The sequence below is a fragment of the Bombina bombina genome, chromosome 7 (assembly GCF_027579735.1).
Source record: "Bombina bombina isolate aBomBom1 chromosome 7, aBomBom1.pri, whole genome shotgun sequence".
Lineage (NCBI taxonomy): Eukaryota > Metazoa > Chordata > Amphibia > Anura > Bombinatoridae > Bombina > Bombina bombina.
The window spans coordinates 418,529,660-418,555,136 of NC_069505.1; the positions used below are offsets into that span (position 1 = coordinate 418,529,660).

The window sequence follows — 25,477 nt, forward strand, 5'->3', positions numbered from 1 at the left end:
GCTTAGAGTGTCACAGAAAATAAGACTTACTTACCCCAGGACACTCATCTACATGTTTGTAGAAAGCCAAACCAGTACTGAAACGAGAATCAGTAGAGGTAATGGTAAATATAAGAGTATATCGTCGATCTGAAAAGGGAGGTAAGAGATGAATCTCTACGACCGATAACAGAGAACCTTATGAAATAGACCCCGTAGAAGGAGATCACTGCATTCAATAGGCAATACTCTCTTCACATCCCTCTGACATTCACTGCACGCTGAGAGGAAAACCGGGCTCCAACTTGCTGCGGAGCGCATATCAACGTAGAATCTAGCACAAACTTACTTCACCACCTCCCTTGGAGGCAAAGTTTGTAAAACTGATTTGTGGGTGTGGTGAGGGGTGTATTTATAGGCATTTTGGGGTTTGGGAAACTTTGCCCCTCCTGGTAGGAATGTATATCCCATACGTCACTAGCTCATGGACTCTTGTTAATTACATGAAAGAAATATTTATTTGTACACATCAAAATATTTGTACAACCTCTAGTACACATCATTCCTTGACATACAAGAGATTTTCCAATATACTTATTAACCCCTTATTACTTGCAAGACGTTTTGATGCAAGCATAAGGACATTGTTCAGTCTCTTTTATATATCTAAGAATGTACACAAGTATGTCTTGTGAGAACTGTGCAAGAATAAAGCATTCCACTTTGGGTCCTCTGCAAGTTCGTGATAACTCTTGTGCCTGTGTCTCGATGGACTTTGTCGACCGTCCTATATCCAATGGATTTTATACTATCCTGGTTGTGGTAGATTGTCTAACTAAGATGTCTCATTTTATCCCTGCTGCAGGTCTACCTTCTGAGATTATGACAGCTACTTTATTTGTTAAGGTTGCTTTCAGACAGCATGGTTCCCACAGAATGTTTTGTCTGATAGGGGATTCCTATTTACCTCCAAGTTTTGGAAACATTTCTGCTCTATTTTGCACATTTAAAAATCTCTGTCTTCTTGGTATCAGCATCAGACTAATGGTCAGATGGAATGAACCAATCATATTTTGGAACAATATTTAAGATGCTTTTCTTTGTACCTTTAGGATAACTGGGCTTGTCTGCTTCCTACAGAGGAATTGGCATACAATAATCATGCTCATCAGTCCATAAATGTCACCTTTCCTTGCTAATTATGGTTTTCATCCTGCAGTTCTTCTAGATCTTCCTTCCTCTTCAACTGTTCCAGATTTAAATCAGCATCTGTCTTTCCTGGCAAAGAATTCTAAATTACTTTAAGACACTGCTTCGGGTTTTAAGAACAGCAAAAATGTTTTGCAGACAGTTTGCGTTACACTGTTCCTGCCTATGCATGTGGAGACTTGGTATGGTTATCTACACTTAATCTGAAGTTGTCTTGTCCCTCTAGAATGTTGGTTCCTTTCTAGATGGATTAAGATTATTAATACAAAAAGAGAACATTCCTGGCCCTCCAAGGGTAGGTTTGTTAAAAACAAATTTATATTTTTAAAAAAATGTTAAAAACATAAATTATGCTTACCTGATAATTTCATTTCCAACTGTATGAGTAGAGTCCATAGCTTCATTCCTTACTTGTGAAATACAGAACCTGGCTACCAAGAGGAGGCAAAGACGTAAATACCTCCCCCACTCCCCATTTCTCCCAGTCATTCTACCGAGTGAACAAGGAACAGTAGGAGAAATAACAGGGTATAAAAGGTGTCAGAAGAATAACAAAAATGTAGGTCCACCCAATGGAGAAAACAGGCGGGGGCCATGGACTCTCCTCATACAGATGGAAATTAAATTATCAGGTAAGCTATCTGGACAGAGCCACCAAGAGAGCGAATCTCTCGATCGGTTGTCAAGAGAAATCTGTTGGGAAAGATCTCAGCGTTCCATTGCCTCAGCATGCACAACTGTAGAGGTCTGAGATGGAACCTGGCAAATGGGATGATATCTATGCTGGACACCATGAGCCCAATCACCTGCATACACCGGGCCACAGATGACCTTAAGGAGGTCTGTATGGCAAGACAACTGGAAGTAATTTTGCAGAATCTCTGGTCTGTAAGAAATATCTTCACGGATACGGAATCTATTATCGTGCCCAGGAATTCCACTCTGGTACTGGGAACCAGAGAACTATTTCCTAAGTTTATCTTCCATCCATGAGATTGAAGTAGAAAAAGAGCTCTCGAATGTTCTTCTGCCAGCTGGCAGGACGGAGCTTGGACCAGAATGTCGTCCAAATAAGGCGCTACTGCAATACCTCTGGATCTCGTCACCGCGAGCAGAGCCCCCAGAACCTTCATAAAGACTCTTGGAGCAGTAGCCAGACCAAAGGGAAGAGCTACAAACTGGAAGTGCTGATCCAGAAAAGCGAATCTTAGGAACTTGACGTGATCCTTGTGTATTGGTACATGAAGGTAAGCATCCGTCAAGTCTATCGTGGTCATGAACTGTCCCTCTTGAACTAAGGGCAAAATAGACCTTATAGTCTCCATCTTGAACAATGGCACCGACAGAAACTTGTTTAAGCACTAGGGCGAAATGCACCCTCCTTCTTTGGGACCACAAAAAGGTTTGAGTAGTATCCCAGACCTCTCTCTGCTAAAGGTACTACAATGACTCCTAGGGAGGAGAGATCTCTCACGCACCCTAGAAAGGCGTCCCATTTTTCTGGTCTTGAAGACAGGTTTGATACGAGGAATCTGCCCCTGGGTGGATGAGATTTGAAACCTATCCTGTAACCCTGAGCAATGACCTCCAGAACCCAAGGGTCTTGCACGTCTCCCAGCCAAGCCTCCACAAAAAGAGATAGTCTGCCACTTAGTCTCGTCAGGCTTTTTGGTCTGCTTGGATTTGTTCCAAGATTGAGGTTTCCAAGTTACATTGGACTGATCAGGCTTCTCGGGCGAAGGCTGCTGGCGTTGGGACTTATCCGAACGAAAGGGCCGAAAATTAGGACCCTGTCCTTTAGCTTTATTTTTCTTATCCTGCGGTAAAAAGGCACCCTTGCCCCCAGTGACCGTGGATATGATAGAGTCCAGTCCTGGACTGAAAAGAACCTTCCCCTTAAACGGAAGGGAAAGTAATCTAGATTTCAAAGTCATGACAGCAGACCAAGACTTCAACCATAGAACCCTACGGGCTAGAACAGAAAAGCCTGATGTCTTGGCATTCAAGTGGATAATCTGCATATTTGCATCACAAATAAACAAATTAGCTACCCTCAAAGCCTTAATTCTTTCCTGGATTTCATTGAGAGGAGTTTCCACCTTGATCATCTCCGAAAGAGAATCACACCAATAGGTAGCGGATACAGCCCCCGCAGCAACCGCCGCTGCAGGCTGAAATAAAAATCCTGTGTGCTGAAACATCTTAACAGAGTTTCTAGCTTCTTATCCATGGGCTCCTTAAATGTTGAACTATCCTCAAGCGGGATTGTGGTGCGCTTAGCAAGCATGGAGATAGCTCCATCCACCTTAGGGACAGATCCCCATAACTCTAATTGGGAGTCAAGAACCAGGAACAATTTCTTAAAGGAAGAAGGGGAAAAAAGAGGATCCAAGTCTTTCCCATTCATTCTAAATGATATTTTTCATCTTTACGGGAACCGGGAAAGTTTGTGGCACCACTCTGTCCTCATACACCTTATCAAGCTTAGGAATAGAAGGTTCCTCGGGTAACTTGGGTTCCGAAACCTCTAATGTAGCCAACACTTCCTTTAACAGAAAGTGTAAGTGCTCTATCCTAAATCTAAAGTCTGGCTCTCCCGCAGCCGATTCTGACCCAGAAAAAGCCTCCTCTGAAGAATCAGAGGCGTCTTCATCAGCAGATAATCTAGTATCAGATAAATCCAACAAGTTAGTAGATAACCCCTGGAAAGGATAGCAGTATTTAACCTTTCGCTTAACAGGGCGAGGTAAAGGCCGCAGACAATGCCATTTGCAACTGTTCAGTAAAGTCTGCCGGTAACAGGGCCCCTCCCAAAGGAGGATAAGTAGTGCAATGGGGAGCTGCATGTGTAATAGGAGATTATAGTAGGGAACGCACCTCATGGGACGGAGACCCCTCAGAGGTGGACGGCTCAGTGGTACTAAACATCTTGTTCTTTTTAGATATAACTACCTTATCAAGACATGTGGAACGTAATTGAGCAGGCGGGTATACCGTAGCCTCCTCACAATAAAAACAGGTATTAGATTTGGTTAAAGAGGGAGTACCCTCTAACGCATCAGAGTTCTCCATAGCTTGTGCTTTTTACGATGTACTAACGAAATTTAAATGTCACCTTTATACCCCCAATGGCCGGGGCACCCACCACCTCTTATTAAGTTAACGAGGCCACACCCGGTCACATGGAGTGACATGCAAGACCGCCCCTGCTGCAGGGAGAAAAGTGCACCAAACTGACAGGCTGCGCAGTTATCCAAAATGAAAGTAAAACCTGAATGTTCTAACATCTGCCAGAGCCACATCTCACACCATAAAACATAATACAGTAAACATGTATAATCTCCCCTGTTCAATAATCCCCTTCCGGAGATATTAACCTTCAATTCCATACAGATAAAGGAGTCAAACTGTGACCCTGTCTTCTTACGTTATCATATAAGATAAAAATGAAACAATCTTACTGGAATCATCGCCGTGGAACAGACACACAGCGTCTCAATTTTGACAGTCTTGTAGCATCGCTCCTGACATGGACTTGAGTGAGAGAAGCAGGCAGTGAAACTCGTCAACACTGATTGCTTAGGAGTTGTTAATACGAGTCTGGATGGTTTTGCAGAAAGACTCTCCCTGCATCTCCAGACCCTAACATTCGTCAATGCTCTTACTGAGAGGCTGACAAGACTACTTAAACTCCAGTCCCATAGCGGAGTACTACCCTCCATAAGAGACTACTCCGAATCTTCTGACACTTCTCTGCCATCCTCCTTTGACGAAAGGCAAAGAATGACTGGGGGATAAGGGGAGTGGGCTGAGGTAGTTGTGTCTTTGCCTCCTCCTGGTGACCAGGTTCTGTATTGCCACAAGGAATGAAGCCGTGGACTCTACTCATATTAAGATGGAAATACAAACATGCAGGGTGGCGTGGGGTGAGGCCCTGATGCATTTCACGCATGCGCTTAGTTATAAGTACAATTATAAAGCAGCATTACTATTTATACATCTTACATCTGTTCGCCTAATGTGAGTGAACATTGTTTTATGTTAACACCTTATTAAGGATGAATCATTCTAAATAGCTTTACAATTGTTGTTTTTTAAATTTTCATGCTTTTAATTCTATTGTTTATGAAAGGATACCCACTCTTTCATTTTAATGGAAGAATAATACGGCTGATAACCTGTGAAATAAGAGATATCCTATTCCAAGTTTAAACCTTTTGGAAACCTGGTACACAGCTTGTAAATCCAATAAAACTACATTTTTGTCAAACACCTATTCCTATCGCATGCTCTAGGTGGCAATTGTCACCTCTATAACCTTTGCAGAAAAGTTTGGTTTATTTGTGAAGTGTTCCAAGTTGAAGTGTCTTACAATCATAGAATCTGTTTTATTTATCAACATCCCTCAATTGTTCACATACTCTACCTCTGAACTCTCAGGAGGTTTTTCCTACATATTTAAAGGGATATTGATTGCATTCTAAAATATACACTACCCATCTGGTCCTACAAGTGGCATGAAAATTAATATTAAACGCTTTAACCAGTGACAGTAGACTTAAATTGTTGTCCTGGCTCTAGGACTTCACAAGCTTTGCATGTATAGTTACTGCATCTGTAATTGCCTTTTGAAATCATTCAAGTTATATTTGGCCTTTGATCCAGTGACCATGCTTAGGAATAATTTAGATCCAATTGTAGCAGGTTTCTTAAACAAGGATGTCATTATTTTCAATAAGGTATGTGTTTTTTTTACATACCAACAATTATTGAATTGTGGGGAATACTCTGTACTGAAAATTATGGCATCCTCTGTAAATTTTCCTCTCTGCTTGCACTTTCCCCCATTTTTGTCATACTTTCATACCTGCTCTCTAGCTTGTTACAAATGCTCATTGGAATATCCCCAACATAAAAGTCTCTTTTTTAACTCTTCTGACTGCAAATCATATAACCCATCTGAGCTCCTGTTTCTTTTTTGCCTTATAAACTGACTTTTTGTAATGGAACGTATCAAATGATGTGAGTGGAAGGAGTTAGCATGAAGTAGTGTTGTCAGCAGATTGTTTGTGGCAAGTACTTGTTAGTATGTTACCTGTGTTTGGATCTCCAATAAATTTGAAATCCAAGAAATTAATCTCCCTTTCATTTGATTTAAGATTATTAATCTTCTGGGTGTGAAACTTGAGCTTCCTGCTAATTACAGAATTCATCCAATCTTCCATGTTTCCCAGATCAAAAGATGTTGTGATGACCTTTTCTCATTCTCTTCCCCATTTCTAAGCATGGTGTAGATTAACAGATTTTAGATTCCCATATCTATCATGGTCATCTTCAATATTTGATTAAGTGGAAGGATACAGTTTTGAAGAGATGTCATGGAAACCACCAACTAATGAGCATGCTTCCCTTCTTCTACATCAATTAAATCTTCAGCATCCTTCTTTTCTTGGGCCTGTTCTTTCCCTGAGGCCCCAAGACATGGCAAGAACTGTGCTACACTCACTAGACATCCAGTCCTGGAGTGCATTAGGAGCTGCACTGTAATTACTGGCAGGGCTGGTGGATGTGCTATCCTGGGAAAAGCTGTGGCAACGAAGGCTCATGGCCATGCTAAGAACACATTGGCTTAGTGCGGCCAGGATTGTAGTATGCGATGTCTGCACTATTTATAGATTATTCATCAGAAATTACCTATGTATATCTGAATGGGAGGTATGAAAAGGCCCTCTCTGTCCCCCATTCAGTTCTTGGTTATTTCATATGAAAAATATAGGAATCTTGTTCCTGGCCTGCCATTCTTGTTTTGACTTGCGTTTAACCACTGTTTCCGGAGGACTGACCTACTGGCTATGATTGTTGGAACTGTACCCAATTTATGAGCTTGTTTTCGGATTCTGTTGTGACGCACGGCTACTGACGGATTGTCTGGTGCTGACCACTGGCTTACTTACTGACTACTCTTCTGATTTACCTGATTGCACCTACAAACACTATCACATGTTCATTGTTTGCTCCAGCTTGACTCTGCTTGATACCTGCAATGCAGCTCCTGTTTCATTGGTTCCAGTTATCAAACCAAGTTATTGCTTTATTACCTTATAGCTTGGGGATGATAGTGGGGCTGCAGGGCTAGGGGTTTAAAATATATCTGATTTGGATATGGGGCTGGAGGGGAAGCTGAGATCTGAAATACGATGTGGGTATGGGGCTGATAGAAAGGCTGCATTACTAGGTGTCTGGGATCTGACATCTGATGTGGATATGAAGTTGACAGAAGGTCTATATGGCTGATGTGTCAGGTCACTTTATAGTATTACTCTAGCATACCACTCATAAAAAGTTGCTAACTCCTGGCTTTAGGTTCGCTTGAGGGGGAAATTAAACAAATACTTCACCAGTTTTAGATTGTTCTTAAACTGTAAATGTAGAAAAATTGCAATTTCCTTTCAACAATGCTTCTGCTGTAACACATACACACAGCAACGCTCCTAGGACAGAAGTGTGATTTTGATTCACTCTAAACACTTCAAAATAAAATAAATACAATGTTATGATAAAAGCAACTATGTGCTAATGTTCAACATTAAAATGATGAATAAGATACATAGTATCCATATGAAGGTATAGGTAAGTCCCACTGAGTTCGGTACTGTGAAGTCAACCCACTGTTGTAAACTATTTCTTATATAAAGTTCGGAGCTGCTCGATCTTCAGTCTTCTCAAGACACGTACTGAAAGAAACAAACGGAACAAGCACACCTGCATTTACATTGTAAATGGATTGTTGTAATTAAATTTATATCGTGAGTCACAGTTGCGTCTGTCCCGTTTGTTTCAGCAATGGTTCTGCTGTGGCTTTAGCTTCTCTACTTTTTTGTGCAATCATGGTCCTTATGTAAAAAAAAAAAGAAAATTTATGCTTACCTGATAAATTTATTTCTTTTTTGACATGATGAGTGCACGGATCATCATAATTACTAATGGTATATTCACCGCCTGGTCAGCAGGAGGAGGCAAAGAGCAGAGCTGTTAAATAGCTCCTCCCTTCCCTCCCACTCCAGTCATTCGACAGAAGTTAAGGAAAAAAAGGAAAAGCCAAGGTGCAGAGGTGTCTGAAGTTTACAATAACCCACAACCTGTCTAAAAGAACAGGGCGGGCCGTGGACTCATCGTGTCAAAAAAGAAATAAATTTATCAGGTAAGCATACATTTTCTTTTTTAAGACACGATCAGTCCACGGATCATCTTAATTACTAATGGGATTCAATACCCAAGCTAGAATACACAAATTATACGGGAGGGACAAGACAAGGAACCTAAAAGGAAGGCACCACTGCTTGAAGAACCTTTCTCCCAAAAGCGGCCTCAGCAGAGGCAAAAGTATAAAATTTGTAAAACTTTGAAAAAGTGCAAAGAGAGGACCAAGTTGCAGCCTTGCAAATCTGTTCCACAGAAGCTTCATTTTTGAACGTCCATGAGGAAGCAACAGCCCTCGTGGAATGAGCCGTAACTCTCTCGGGAGGCTGCTGTCCAGCAGTCTCATATGCAAAACGTATGATACTCTTCAGCCAAAAAGAAAGAGAAGTAGCCGTAGCTTTCTGTCCCTTGCATTTTCCTGAAAAAAACAGAAACAAAGAAGAAGAATGACGAAAGTCCTTAGTCGCCTGCAGATAAAACGTTAAAGTACGGACCATGACCAAATTGTGCAGGTCTTTCCTTCTGAGAAAAAGGATTAGGACACAAGGAAGGAACAATCTCCTGATTAATGTTACGATCAGAAACAACCTTAGGAAAAAATCCTAATTTAGTACGTAAAACTACCTTATCTGAATGGAAAATAAGATAAGGATACTGTAATGCCGGGAGCTCCGACACTCTCCGAGCAGAAGAAATAGCAACAAAAAATAAAAAACTTTCCAAGATAACAACTTAATATCTAAGGAATGCATAGGCTCAAACGGAGCCCCTTGAAGAACTTTCAGAACTAAATTAAGACTCCATGGAGGAGTAACTGGTTTGAACACAGGCCTGATCCTGAACAAGGCCTGACAAAAAGATTGTACATCTGGGACATCCGACAGACGTTTGTGTAACAAAATATATAAAGGCCGAGATTTGACCCTTTAGGGAGCTCATCGATAAACCCTTCTCTAAACCCTCTTGGAGAAAAGACAAAATTCTAGGAATCCTAACTATACTCCATGAGTAGCCCTTGGATTCACACCAATAGAGATATTTACGCCAAATCTTATGGTAAATCCTTCTAGTTACAGGCTTACAAGTCTGAATCATGGTCTCTATGACCAAATCAGAAAATCCCTGCTTGGATAAAATTAAGCGTTCAATCTCCAAGCAGTCAGCTTCAGAGATACTAGATTTGGGTGAAGGAAGGGCCCCTGAATCAGAAGGTCCTTCCTCAACGGGAGAATCCAAGGAGGCAGAGATGCCATCTCCACCAGATCCGCATACCAAATCCTGCGAGGCCAGGCCGGTGATATGAGGATAACCGAAGCCCTCTCCTGTTTGATTTGAGCAATTACCTGAGGAAGAAGAGCAAACGGAGGAAATAGGTATGCTAGACTGAAGGTCCAAGGGACCACCAGAGCATCTATCAGTTCCGCCTGGGGGTCCCTGAACCTCGACCCGTATCTTGGTAGCTTAGCATTCTGTCGGGATGCCATGAGATCCAATTCCGGCTGACCCCACTTGAGAAGCAGATTGGAGAACACTTCCAGATGGAGTTCCCACTCCCCCGGATGAAAGGTCTGCCTGTTCAGAAAATCCACCTCCCAGTTGTCCACCCCTGGGCTATGGATCGCCGATAGACCACAAAAGTGGGCCTCCGGCCACTGGATTATTTTGGTTACCTCAGTCATCACTAAGGAACTCCTCGTTCCTCCCTGATGATTGATGTAAGCCACTGAAGTTATGTTGTCCGACTAGAACCTGATAAACCGTAGTGAGGCTAGCTGGGGCCAGGCCAGAAGAGCATTGAAGATTGCTCTCAGTTCTAGAATGTTGATAGGAAGAACAGACTCTGAAACTCCCTGATCCTTTAGGGAGCCCCAGACTGCTCCCCACCCCAGAAGGCTGGTGTCTGTTGTCGCAATCACCCAAGATGGTCTGCAAAAGCAGGTTCCCTGGGAGAGATGATCCAGAGACAACCACCATTGAAGAGAGTCCCTTGTCTCCTGCTCCAGAGTTATTCAAGGAGACAAGTCTGCATAATCTCCGTTCCATTGCCTGAGCATGCTTAACTGCAGAGGTCTGAGATGGAAGCAAGCAAACGGGATGATGTCCATTGCCGCCACCATCAGTCCGATTAACTCCATGCACTGAGCCACTGATGGCCGAGGAGTGGACTGAAGGACTAGACAAGTATTGATAATCTTTGATTTCCTGACCTCTGTCAGAACAATCTTCACAGACATGGAGTCTATTATGGTTCCTAAGAAGGTGACCCTTGTGTCTGGAACTAGGGAACTCTTTTCCAAATTTCACCCGTGAGTTCTCAGGAAAGATAACACTATGTCGGTGTGGGATTGTTGAAAAGATGGCACCTGGACTAGAATGTCGTCCAGATAAGGCGCCACTGCAATGCCCCGTGATTGAAGTACCGCTAACAGAGACCCCAGAACTTTTGTGAAAATTCTGGGAGCAATTGCTAGTCCAAAAGGAAGAGCTACGAATTGGAAGTGTTTGTCCTGGAAGGCAAACCTTAGGAACTTGTGATGATCCCTGTGAATAGGGACATGTAGGTACGCGTCCTTTAAATCCACTGTTGTCATAAATTGACCCTCCTGGATTAAGGGAAGAATGGGACGAATAGTTTCCATCTTGAAGGACGGAACCCTTAGAAATTTGTTTAGACTCTTGAGATCTAAAATAGGTCTGAAGGTTCCCTCCTTTTTGGGAACCACGAACAGATTGGAATAAAAGCCCTGACCCTGTTCCAGTAATGGAACAGGAACAATCACTCCCAGGGCGGAGAGGTCTCTTATGCAATGTAAGAACGCCTCTCGTTGTCTGGTTTGCAGATAATCTTGAAAGAAGAAACCTGCCTCTGGGAGGAAAACTTTTGAACTCTAGTTTGTATCCCTGGGACACAATTTCTATTGCCCAGGGATACTGAACATCCTGAACCCAAACCTGAGCGAAGAAAGAAAGTCTGCCTCCTACAAGATCTGGTCCCAGATCGGGGGCATGCCCTTCATGCTGTCTTGGACTCAATAGCAGTCTTCTTGGATTGCTTTCCCTTCTTCCAAGACTGGTTAGGTCTCCATGCAGGTTTGGATTGTTCCTGCTTAGAGGAGGAAGATGAAGAATTTCCTTTGAAATTTCAAAAGGAACGAAAATTGCTCTATCGTCCTTTCTGCTTGTTTCTCTTATCTTGAGGGAGAAGATGACCCTTACCTCCCGTAATATCAGAAATAATTTCTAATAGACCAGGTCCAAATAAGGTCTTACCCTTGTAAGGAATAGCCAAAAGCTTAGACTTAGAGGAAACATCCGCAGACCAAGGCTTTAACCATAAAGCTCTGCGGGCTAGAATAGAGAAACCCAAAATCTTGGCTCCTAGCTGAAAAATTTGAAGGGAAGCGTACGTAATAAAGGCATTAGCTAACTTCAGAGCCTTTATCCTGTCTTGTATCTCTTCGAAGGAAGTCTCAGTCCTGAGAGACTCAGACAGCGTATCAAACCAATAAGCTGCCGCACTAGTGACGGTAGCAATGCATGCAGCTGGCTGCCATTGCAGACCCTGGTGAACTTAAATCTTAAGTAGACCCTCTAACTTCTTGTCCATAGGATCTTTGAAAGTACAACTATCCTCTATGGGAATAGTAATTCTCTTGGCTAGGATGGAAACGGCCCCTTCCACCTTAGGAACTGTTTGCCAAGCCTCCTTAAAAGAGTCAGCAATGGGAAACATCTTCTTAAAAATAGGAGAAGGAGAAAAGGGTATACCTGGCCTCTCCCACTCCTTAGTAATGATCTCAGAAGCTCGCTTTGGAACTGGAAATACATCTGAGTAAGAAGGAACCTCAAAATATCTGTCCAATTTATTAGACTTCATAGGGACAACCACTACCGTGGAGTCACAGTCGTCTGAAGTAATTAAAACCTCCCTGAGCAACAGGCGGAGGTGTTCTAGTTTAAACCTAAAAGATACCACCTCCGAGTCCGTCAAAGGCAATACACTTTCTGAATCTGAGATTTTACCCTCAGATTCTACAGCGGTACCCTCCTCCTTGTGACCCTGGGAGGGTACCGAAATTGCAACAATTGCATCAGAACTTACTGAATGTCTGGTTTTCCTCTTACGTTTGCCCTGCAACATTGGGAAAGCAGACAATGCATCAGAAATTGTAGAAGACATGAGAGAAGCTATGCCTTTTAAAGTAACTCCAGCGGGTGCTAGAGCAGAAGTGCAGGGCACTGCTTGTGTGGGCAGTAAAATTTGGGACGCTTGGGGAGAAAGCTGCTTTGACCCTCGTCATTAGACTCTTGGAAAAGTTTTGCTCTGAAAAAATATTTTCCCTATAATTTAAAGTCCTCTCAATACATGAGGGACAGAAAGGATTGGTGGTTCCACATTAGCTTCAAAACACAAGGAGTAAGCAACATTTTGTAAGGCCCTTGGTCCATACTTGTTCACAAATGACCCAATATTCAATAAAAAAATCTTTTATCTTATAAACATTTTAAACTCAAAAGACGTTACTGTCTCTTTAAATTCAAAGTGACAACTTTTTTACCTTAAGGCTTGCAATGTTACACTACCAATATAAGGCCAAAAAAACACCTCTGCACCACAGCTACTGTGCTGAGGTGCTCCTACCTGACAGGCAAACGGGTGGCCGAGTGTCCACTCAGCACTGCAGTAGCAATTTCAATCCAGAGCGCTACAGAAGAAATTTTCCAACCGACGCTAGAAACGCATGCTCTGCATGGACCATGCGTTTCTAGACAGCACTTCAGAAAATATGTTGCAAATGTCTACCTGACCAAGGCGCAAGTGAATTGGTGCGAACTCTGAAGACCCGCCCATCTTGGGCGTACTACATCTCTTGCAACAAGCTCCGTTCCACTCAATATACCCTATTTCTGAGCAAACGATAACTAAATAAAGTGAGAACCACCAGAGCACTATCCCCAGCCCCAGTGCCTGCACCTAAATGCTGTCCCAATACCTCTCAAGACTAGGAGAGTTATTTGTGTCCCAACATAAGTGCCTCTTCTATCCCTGTGCACTTAGTAACAGTAATGGTGTGCTTACTCCTTCCTGGGTCCCCCCAGAAAATATATTAAGTAGCACTTACCTTTACTTCTGCCTGACAGCTAGGCAGCTCACAGGCTTAAGAGGTCCTCTCCCTCCCATTGACCTGTGGAGAAAAAAGGATGCTGAGTAATCTTCTCAGACTAAGGCATACAGGGCAGCAAGAATACATGGGAGGCGCAGTGAGAATTATGTCCCACAAGTTCCCATTGCTCTAAAGCCACCAAAGCTCTACTGAAGAGACTGAAATGGACTATGGCCACACCCTAGAACAAAGCAGCACAATCTTGCACTACTTTATAAAATAATAAACTCTTGATTGAAGAATCTTTTCTAACACCTCACTTTACCACTTACTATTACTAACGTAGGCAAAGAGAATGACTGGGGTGGGAGGGAAGGGAGGAGCTATTTAAAAGCTCTGCTGTGGTGCTCTTTGCCTCCTCCTGCTGACCAGTAGGTGAATATCCCATTAGTAATTAAGATGATCCGTGGACTCATCGTGTCTTTAAAAAGAAATAAAATAATAAATAAATAAAACCAAACAGAGATAAAAATCTGACGTAGTCCAACAGCCCTTTAGGAAATGGTCCCTTGTAAATGTTGTAACAACAATGTTGGCACAGTGACAGGTAAACAGATACAAATAAAAAACAACAGCCACACTCATAAATCCATTAATATATATTTTTGCTTTTTTAAAGGTAAGACAAAAAATAAATTCCACACATCTTTAATTCTCCCTGCCCCCCTTTTTGTATATGTGATATTGCACCTAAATTGGGTCATAACAGAGACCCTATATTCCATATATATTCCAGTTTTTACAATTTTGCTTTAACTAAAAAAAAAAGTGACCACCATGTTTTCTACCTTTGTTAACCTTTCAGCTGCCAGACAAATCTGCGACACATAAGCAGAGCACTGCAAGCATGTCTGCCAGGAATAGCAAAACAGGTTGGTGACTTTCTGGATCTATTAATAAAACTCACCTAATAGTACTGGAAGTATGAAATGACCCCCCCCTGTAGTGTTTACATACAAAACAAACATTAACATTCCTTTCACTGCAACATGATAGAGAGAGAAAAATATCTACAGTTATTTATAAAAATATACCAGCCTCACTTAACCTCTTCTTTGCCAAATCTGCCGCAAACTTCTTCACGTTAATGCCATGACTGGCAATAAGGAGGTTAAATAGTCAGACACCTATGTGCAATAAATATAAATATTTCCTAGCAGAAACTGAGAAATGCCCAGTGCATTTTATTTAAAAAATAATAAAAAGCACATAAAAAAACAAAGGTGTAGTGTCTGATCCCATCTCCCAAGGGAGTCTAATAGAGAGAAAAGGGAGGAGAAAGGAATGACACTGCTCACTGATGCTTCTAAGGGAACCGACCTTGAGCTCTGGAGTCAGGCACCTCAAACCAACGATGGCAGAAGTCCATCCGCTCATAAAAAGTGACCCATCTGTATCTTTAATGGATGAATATCTTAAAAGGGACATTAAATGCCTTTTTTTCATGCTTTTCTCATACGCCCTAGAGGCTAAAAAGCAAAAGCTACAAATTACCTAAACCATGATATTTGATTTGCAGGTTGGAGAATTTGTTTTCTGGCATTTCTAGGGATCGTGGGACAAAGCACAATTTTTATACAAAAACAAGCAGTGTTTAACGTCCCTTTAAAGGTTAGCTTAGGTGGAAATTGGCTCAGTGCTACTTTATATTTGCAAGTTTACCAGGGAAGAAACATGAACGCTTCCAATGATTATGTTGAGATGAAATAAATGCCCAGGCCCTGCTGTGTCTGAGGCAATGTTGTTCCTTCTAATTATAGCAAAAGCACTTGGAACTTAAACCAAAGAATGATCCCAATAACCAGATGTGGCTTCAACAGTAGCCTAAAATTGTATATGTTGTGAGTCAGCTGATACATTTGAACCCTAATTTATGTGATCATATACCCCAGTGATGGCCGACTTCCTAACATATGGGCAGCAGATCAATATTTTAGAATATAAATGTATGGCTATAAAACACAGAAATAATATATTTGCTTTACTGTGGCACAGGGCCACATTCAGTAAGATTGTTGGGTACCCTCTGTCTTCTGTTCTCTCCAAAGTGCTCGAGTTGAGATGACCCCAAAACACACATTTTTAGTCCTGATTTTTCTTGGGGGCCATAAAAACTATGTCACATATTCTTAGTCCATTCCTGATGTACGCCACAGATCAACCTAAACTACAAACCGGGCGCCACCTCCGGTTATTTTTGTGTGGTCTGAACAGATAAAAGACATCAGTAAATTAGTTATGAAAAAAAAACCTGTTCCCCACTTCTCATTAGATAATTAACTACATTTTTATAAATGTGAGTAGTATATAGAGTGATGTATTTTTTTTTTAAACTAAAAAAAGTGTTAATATAATTTATTTTGAGGCTTTTTCTTTAGTAAAAGTGTGAAATTTAAAGGAATACTAATCCCAAATGTTTTCTTTAATGATTCAGATTGAGCAGCAATTTTAAGCAAAATTCTAATTTAATCCTATTATTTTTTTCTTCGTTCTCTTGGTATCTTTATTTAAAAAGCAGGAATTTAAAGCTTAGGAGCCGCCGCATTTTTGGTTTAGAACCTGGGTTACGCTTGTTTATTAGTGGCTAAATGTAGCCACCAATAAGCAAGCGCTGTCCAGAATTCTGAACCTAAAATGGGTCGGCTCCTAAGCTTTACATTCCTGCTTTTAAAATAAAGATAGCAAGAGAACAAAGAAAAATTGATAATAGGAGTAAATTAGAAAGTTGCTTAAAATTGCTGCTCTACCTGAATCAAAGAAAAAAAAAATTGGGTTTAGTGCCCCTTTAACGTGGCCTCTAACTAATCCCTATGTTAGTCACTACCACTCCATGAAAAGAAGAAAAAAACAAAACACGTGCGGCGCCCCTGATATACAAACTGCGCAGCAGGTATGCAGAGTGTCTAACGCACCAATAGAATGGTCCCTGATAATAATTGGTTAATTGAAGAATGTTGCCACCTTGGTGCTGTAACCGGTATAAATATTACAGTATACACTGACCAGTAACATAGCTTGGTCCCTGGAATTAACAGTGGCGGGTCTGAGAAAACGCTGCCATAAACTGCAGTTGATATTTAGCGCTCTTAGAGAGGTGAGATAGGAGTACAGCGGTAGTCTAAAGATTCCATCCCCAATGCACAATTAAAGGGATATGAAACCTAAGATGTTTCTTTCAGAGCATGATCTTTCAAACAACTTTTTAATTTACTTACGCTTTAAGTTTTTCTTCGCTCTCTTGGTATATTTTTGTTGAATAGCAGGGATGTAAGCTCGGGAGCACTATATGGCAGCAGTTTTGCAAGAATGTTATCCATATGCAAGAGCACTATATGGCAGCACCGTTTACTGCCATAAAGTGCTCCAGACACCTTCCTATGTATCTTTTCAACAGAGAACATAATGGGAACTAAGAAAATTTGATGATAAAAGTAAATTGGAAACCGTTTTTAAAATTTTATGTTCTGTCTGAATCAAAAGAAAATGTTTGGGTTTCATATCCCTTTAAGACCGTTGGAGGCTCAGTGGCTGCCTGCACATCACTTAAAGGGGCACTAAAGTAATTTTTATCTGGGTGTAGTTTATATCTGCAGTTACCCACATCACAGCAACAGATCTGCAGGCAAATAAATATTAAACATTTCATATTAACATTTTTAGGTTGAGCAAATTCAGAACAGCCCAAAAGATATACTCTTTGGTTATGTTCTCTTGGTCTCCTTTGCTCTGCCTAGATGTGCACTGCTCTAAGCAATCACGTGTGGTATGTAGCAGGGTCAGGCAAGTGCAGGATACTCGCAGTAACCAAAGACCACAATTTCAAAGTACAACTGCTCATCATTTCCATTTTTACCTCAGAATTACTTCTGTATTCATTGCTGTCCCCTCTCGCTTTGTCACGCAGTGATTAGTTGGGTGGTATAGAAGCTGTACAAGGCCTGCTATTGAGTGCTGTAGGTGTGCTCACCCAGCCTCCAGTTACAAAGGTGATGGGGTTAGACAGGGAAGGTACGCACGCACATGACATCAGAACTGGCTGCAAATGTGCATGCATAATGTAGCAATATCATCTCTTCGCCTCTAACAGGAGACCAGGGGGCCGATTTATCATGGCCCGTATTGAGCCTAATGCACTTGTTTCCACGTGAGCCTTCAGGCTCGCTGGAAACAGGAGCTAAGAAGCAGAGGTCTTAAAACCGCTGCTCCTTAATTTGTCCGCTGCCTCTGAGGCTGCGGATATCAATACGCCCAATCTCATATGATCGGGATGATTGACACTTGCGGCCGATTGGCTGCGAATGTGCAGGGGGCAACCTTGCACAAGCAGTTCGCTAGAACTGCTTGTGCAATGAGAAATGCAAACAGCGTATGCGGTCGGCATTGATCGATGTCTGACGGACATGATCGTTACAGCGGATCATGTCCGCCACATACTTGATAAATTGGCCCCCAGGTGTACACACCTACTAATTACATAAATAGCTGGGTTGTATAGCTCCCATTGGCTTTGCCACCTGTCTTAAAGAGTGAAGAGAGGAGGTTTAAAAATTATTTTTTAACTTACAATTAAAGTCTATAAATTGTATACTCTAAAATCCTAGTCTTCAATTACTGCAACTTTACTACGTGTACTACATGCACCTATTTGAGGAGATTAATAAAATAAGAACACTTTTTGCAGGTCAATTACAGGGTAAAAAAACATGCAAAATAATGTATGGTATATTTTTGTACTAAATGAAGGTTTAGTTTAACGCCCCTTTAAACTGAAAGCATGTTGCTGGTCTCTAGTAAAGACTACACAATGCTATATGCGCTGTAGGCTGCCACTGACAAACCAAAAGCTGATACCGTGTAACAGATCTAAGGGGCTGTCTGCTTCCGTTTCCCCTCTGCTCTATCAAATTCAAAGACATAGAGTTGAAATCTCGCTCAAGTAAAATTTTTAAAAACAATAAAACAAAAAACTTCTGAGGTTAGAACTTTTCCTTCCATGACAGTGACCCTAATCTTCTGCTGCTGCTTTTCCCATAAAACCGACAAACATAAAGTAGCAGCAATAATTAGAGCCTACATATTTGCTGGAAATCTCTCCCAGGCTTGTTGTAGGTTTTGATACCTTCATATGACCAAACACAGTTAAAAGGTGACTCCAAAACATCCTCTCTATATAATGACAAAAAAAACAAAACAAAACGACTGCAATGCTGTGACCACCATACAGAAACGCTGGGGAGCTGTTGCGCCTGTGAAGTGCATTTTATAGAACGAGGTGCCTATAGCTCCCCTCCACGTTGTGTGTCAGAGCTACGGCTGTGTTGGAGGATGTCCAGGAAACAGATCACATGACCTCCAAAAGAGGTTTTACCTCTGGCAAGATGCACAAAATGGGCAAAGTGATCCTTATCTACTGTCACATTCTGGGTTTAAACAATCAGGGAATTCACAAAGGAAAAATAAATAGAGCAAATTTTGAGGCTGAAAAACAACTGCATACTGAAGGGCCACAACTCCTCTCAACCTGCAACCAGCGGCCTTTATAATCCTCCCCCCTTTTTTAACCCTGTGTAGCAGTGGCATCTTAGAGAGGGTTAAAAGAGATGTTTGTGGCCACAGATATGTTCCTTCAGCCAAGTAAGAAAAGGCAGCTGTATGTCCAGGCTGTCTGAACGCTAGCCGTGTCACCGGCCTATATGCAACCTGGATCAGAACTCATCATCAGAACTCAGGAGCAGGGTCTTTTCTGTATCTCGGGCCCCTGAGAGGCTCTGTGATCGAGAGATGATCTGCCCATTGCGCCAGCCTGAGCCTTGGTCCAGTGTGGATTGCTGAGTATACTGCTGGTAGGCTGGGGAGAAGTTGTGGATGGCATCTTGCACAATGTCGTGAGGATTCATGGTTTCCTTCAGGCTACTAGAGATGCTCTTCATGGGGGCACAGCGTCCTGCACAGAAATGTCACATTTAAACATTAGTAAATATGTGTAGCATTATGTGGGCGTAAATCTCATTTCCCTACAGCTAATCTCCTGCCGACAAAGGTGCTTCATGTGGGTTAAAAAGCAGCTGCAAATACCAGGCAGCCTTGCTAACCTCAGGTTTAAAGAAACATAAAAGTGCAAAATAAAATACAAATGTGTTAGAGTATAATAGTATTGCTCATTGCGCTTCTCTTTCTGCATGTATGTGACTTTAACTATGTGTTTAACCTTTTGCAGGAGTTAAACACATTGTTATATACACACATTCGTACAATAACATATTAGAACATTTTCTTTTTGCACGTATAGGTCCCTTTAAGGATGTGTCAGCTATTACAGTTTCACCTAACATACTATATCATTTATATCAAACAGAATGTATAATATACAATAAATGTGCGTATACATGTGCTAGATAACGTAGCCCGAACTGAGATGTAATTGCGCCACTTGGTGACTGCAAGACAAAGGCCATGCATTTCCTAGCAATATGCTTCAGCCCTCTGCAGCAGCCAAGGGGTTAAGGAAACAAAAAAAAGTATATGTTAACATAAACCATTCTCATCTAGAGCGGTATCAGTACTTGTTACAAGAGGAGCACAGAAGAATTAGAGTATAAGAAAGTGAGGATATACTTTATAGGACACTATACTAAAAAATATCATTCATATGAAAGAGCAGCATTTAAACATTTTTTGTAGGAAACAGATGAGAAGTTAAAGCTGATATTTACTGTGCGCCGGCTGATATTTATTTACCTCCTGCCAATGTTTGCCGGCTGATATTTACTTCCTGCCAATGGTCGCCCGCTGATATTTACTTCCTACCAATTCCAGCCGGCTGATATTTATTTACTTCCTGCCAATGCCAGCCGGCTGAAATTTATTTACTACCTGCAAATGCTCGCCGGCTGATATTTATTTACTTCTTGCCAATGCCAGCCGGCTGAAATTTATTTACTACCTGCAAATGCTTGCCGGCTGATATTTACCTCCTGCCAATGCCAGCCGGCTGATATTTATTTACTACCTGCAAATGCTCGCCGGCTGATATTTACTTACTGCCAATGCCAGCCGGCTGATATTTATTTACTACCTGCCAATGCTCGTCGGCTATTTATTTACTACCTGCCAATGCTCGCCGGCTGATATTTATTTACTACCTGCCAATGCTCGCCGGCTGATATTTATTTACTACCTGCAAATGCTCGCCGGCTGATATTTATTTACTTCTTGCCAATGCCAGCCGGCTGAAATTTATTTACTACCTGCAAATGCTTGCCGGCTGATATTTACCTCCTGCCAATGCCAGCCGGCTGATATTTATTTACTACCTGCAAATGCTCGCCGGCTGATATTTACTTACTGCCAATGCCAGCCGGCTGATATTTATTTACTACCTGCCAATGCTCGTTGGCTATTTATTTACTACCTGCAAATGCTCGCCGGCTGATATTTATTTACTTCTTGCCAATGCCAGCCGGCTGAAATTTATTTACTACCTGCAAATGCTTGCCGGCTGATATTTACCTCCTGCCAATGCGAGCCGGCTGATATTTATTTACTACCTGCAAATGCTCGCCGGCTGATATTTACTTACTGCAAATGCTCGCCGGCTGATATTTATTTACTTCCTGACAATTCCAGCCGGCTGAAATGTATTTACTACCTGCAAATACTCGCCGGATGATATTTATTTACTACCTGCAAATGCTCGCCGGCTGATATTTACTTCCTGCAAATGCTCGCCGGCTGATATTTATTTACTTCCTGACAATTCCAGCCGGCTGAAATGTATTTACTACCTGCAAATACTCGCCGGATGATATTTATTTACTACCTGCAAATGCTCGCCGGCTGATATTTACTTCCTGCAAATGCTCGCCGGCTGATATTTATTTACTTCCTGACAATTCCAGCCGGCTGAAATTTATTTACTACCTGCAAATACTCGCCGGCTGATATTTACTTCCTGCCAATGCCAGCCGGCTGATATTTATTTACTACCTGCCAATGCTTGCCGGCTGATATTTATTTACTACCTGCAAATGCTCGCCGGCTGATATTTACTTCCTGCCAATGCCAGCCGGCTGATATTTATTTACTACCTGCCAATGCCAGTCGGCTGATATTTATTTACTACCTGCCAATGCTCGCTGGCTGATATTTATTTACTACCTGCAAATGCTCGCCGGCTGATATTTATTTACTTCTTGCCAATGCCAGCCGGCTGAAATTTATTTACTTCTTGCAAATGCTTGCCGGCTGATATTTATCTCCTGCCAATGCCAGCCGGCTGATATTTATTTACTACCTGCAAATGCTCGCCGGCTGATATTTACTTACTGCCAATGCCAGCCGGCTGATATTTATTTACTACCTGCCAATGCTCGTCGGCTATTTATTTACTACCTGCAAATGCTCGCCGGCTGATATTTATTTACTACCTGCAAATGCTCGCCGGCTGATATTTATTTACTACCTGCAAATGCTCGCCGGCTGATATTTATTTACTTCTTGCCAATGCCAGCCGGCTGAAATTTATTTACTACCTGCAAATGCTTGCCGGCTGATATTTACCTCCTGCCAATGCCAGCCGGCTGATATTTATTTACTACCTGCAAATGCTCGCCGGCTGATATTTACTTACTGCCAATGCCAGCCGGCTGATATTTATTTACTACCTGCCAATGCTCGTTGGCTATTTATTTACTACCTGCAAATGCTCGCCGGCTGATATTTATTTACTTCTTGCCAATGCCAGCCGGCTGAAATTTATTTACTACCTGCAAATGCTTGCCGGCTGATATTTACCTCCTGCCAATGCCAGCCGGCTGATATTTATTTACTACCTGCAAATGCTCGCCGGCTGATATTTACTTACTGCAAATGCTCGCCGGCTGATATTTATTTACTTCCTGACAATTCCAGCCGGCTGAAATGTATTTACTACCTGCAAATACTCGCCGGATGATATTTATTTACTACCTGCAAATGCTCGCCGGCTGATATTTACTTCCTGCAAATGCTCGCCGGCTGATATTTATTTACTTCCTGACAATTCCAGCCGGCTGAAATGTATTTACTACCTGCAAATACTCGCCGGATGATATTTATTTACTACCTGCAAATGCTTGCCGGCTGATATTTACCTCCTGCCAATGCCAGCCGGCTGATATTTATTTACTACCTGCAAATGCTCGCCGGCTGATATTTACTTACTGCCAATGCCAGCCGGCTGATATTTATTTACTACCTGCCAATGCTCGTTGGCTATTTATTTACTACCTGCAAATGCTCGCCGGCTGATATTTATTTACTTCTTGCCAATGCCAGCCGGCTGAAATTTATTTACTACCTGCAAATGCTTGCCGGCTGATATTTACCTCCTGCCAATGCCAGCCGGCTGATATTTATTTACTACCTGCAAATGCTCGCCGGCTGATATTTACTTACTGCAAATGCTCGCCGGCTGATATTTATTTACTTCCTGACAATTCCAGCCGGCTGAAATGTATTTACTACCTGCAAATACTCGCCGGATGATATTTATTTACTACCTGCAAATGCTCGCCGGCTGATATTTACTTCCTGCAAATGCTCGCCGGCTGATATTTATTTACTTCCTGACAATTCCAGCCGGCTGAAATGTATTTACTACCTGCAAATACTCGCCGGATGATATTTATTTACTACCTGCAAATGCTCGCCGGCTGATATTTACTTCCTGCAAATGCTCGCCGGCTGATATTTATTTACTTCCTGACAATTCCAGCCGGCTGAAATTTATTTACTACCTGCAAATACTCGCCGGCTGATATTTACTTCCTGCCAATGCCAGCCGGCTGATATTTATTTACTACCTGCCAATGCTTGCCGGCTGATATTTATTTACTACCTGCAAATGCTCGCCGGCTGATATTTACTTCCTGCCAATGCCAGCCGGCTGATATTTATTTACTACCTGCCAATGCCAGTCGGCTGATATTTATTTACTACCTGCCAATGCTCGCTGGCTGATATTTATTTACTACCTGCAAATGCTCGCCGGCTGATATTTATTTACTTCTTGCCAATGCCAGCCGGCTGAAATTTATTTACTTCTTGCAAATGCTTGCCGGCTGATATTTATCTCCTGCCAATGCCAGCCGGCTGATATTTATTTACTACCTGCAAATGCTCGCCGGCTGATATTTACTTACTGCCAATGCCAGCCGGCTGATATTTATTTACTACCTGCCAATGCTCGTCGGCTATTTATTTACTACCTGCAAATAAATGCTCGCCGGCTGATATTTATTTACTACCTGCAAATGCTCGCCGGCTGATATTTATTTACTACCTGCAAATGCTCGCCGGCTGATATTTACCTCCTGCCAATGCCAGTCGGCTGATATTTATTTACTACCTGCCAATGCCAGTCGGCTGATATTTATTTACTACCTGCCAATGCTCGCTGGCTGATATTTATTTACTACCTGCAAATGCTCGCCGGCTGATATTTACTTCCTGCCAATGCTCGCCGGCTGATATTTATTTACTTCCTGCCAATACTCGCCGGCCGATATTTACTTCTGCCAATGTTCGCCGGCCGATATTTACTTTCTGCCAATGCTTGCCGGCTGATATTTACTTCCTGCCAATGCTTGCCGGCTGATATTTACTTTCTGCCAATGCTTGACGGCTGATATTTACTTCCTGCCAATGCTTGCCGGCTGATATTTACTTCCTGCCAATACTCACCGGCTGATATTTACTTCCTGCCAATGCTCGCCGGCTGATATTTACTTCCTGCCAATGCTCGCCGGCTGATATTTACTACTTGCCAATGTTTGCTGCCTGATATTTACTTCCTGTCAATGCTCACGAGAGCACAACTAATACTATTAAATTAAAAATACTAATACAATGAAGTTTTTATTTCATATTTTTCAGGCAAAAAAAAAATCAACATGTTTAAGTGCTGCACTTTCACATATAGAGGACAACAAAATGCTTCCTTCAAAAACCTTATTCTTGTGATCACCCACATGACCATGCTGCGTCACACAGTTTTGGATTGATCAGGTAGTTAAATAGATTTATAACTAAGGGAAGTGTACAACGGTAAGGGATTTCTAGCACGTATTTCAGTATTATGTAATTTCAGCCTTAAAAATGAACACAAACAAGTAGGTTAAATTCTGCTTGAAAAAGGAGATGCAGATAGACAGAGCTTTACCTACCATACGGGTCGTAAGATGGAACAGCTGCAGCGTATGACCAGGGCAAAAGCAAGGGGAGAGAGAAATGACAGATAAAGAAATAAAGAGAAAGGTTCAGTACACTATAGTCACACGTAATAGGAAGCTTGGTGACAATGGCTCCCAAAGGTCATGAGGCTCATTTGTATGCAAATCATGAATGACACAACTGGCTATAACCCCACCCAGCATGATGGTACTGCACGATGTTCTAGCTCACAAAATAATGTTTATTACATAAGCCAGAATGGCCAATGTGAAGTCAGCAGTTCATACATTTTTTCAAACCTATAACCTGTACATATTTGCACGATGGCTGAAAATTACTGTAGGAGGCAGGACGGTGTGTAAAACCAACTCTAGTTTATATAAAAGGTCAAAGTTAGGTCTCTGAAACTTCTCAAAAACATAATTTATGCTTACCTGATAAATTATTTTCTTTCGGAATGATGATGGTCCATAGCACTCCATAACATGTGGGATATAATTCCTGCCACTAGGAGGCGGCCAAGAACCCACTCAAGAACTCAATTTCCTTCCTACCTTTCCTCAGTTTAACACATAGACGAGCATAGAATAGGAAACAAATAGGTAGGAAAAACATAAGCAGGGTCTATAGAGGAGAAATTAAAACTTGAAATGGGCAGGGCCTATGGACCATCATCATTCCAAAAGAAAATAATTTATCAGGTAAGCATATAT

General features: G+C 41.8%; 1 protein-coding gene across 5 annotated transcripts in view; it reads right to left on the reverse strand.

Annotated features, from left to right (window-relative positions):
• Nucleotides 1-18,151: 18,151 nt before the first annotated feature.
• The window catches only part of TMEM184B (transmembrane protein 184B), a 122,864-nt gene continuing 115,538 nt past the window's right edge, over nucleotides 18,152-25,477 (reverse strand). For 4 of the 5 annotated variants that reach the window (XM_053721260.1, XM_053721259.1, XM_053721261.1 and 1 more), the window contains 2 exons: nucleotides 24,758-24,781; nucleotides 18,152-19,497 (listed from right to left, as the gene is read on the reverse strand). In XM_053721260.1, the coding sequence (XP_053577235.1) occupies nucleotides 19,259-19,497; nucleotides 24,758-24,781 (263 nt within the window). In that variant the 3' untranslated portion in view covers nucleotides 18,152-19,258. The remainder of the gene's footprint in view (nucleotides 19,498-24,757; nucleotides 24,782-25,477) is intronic. The other variant, XM_053721258.1, reaches the window with a different exon arrangement.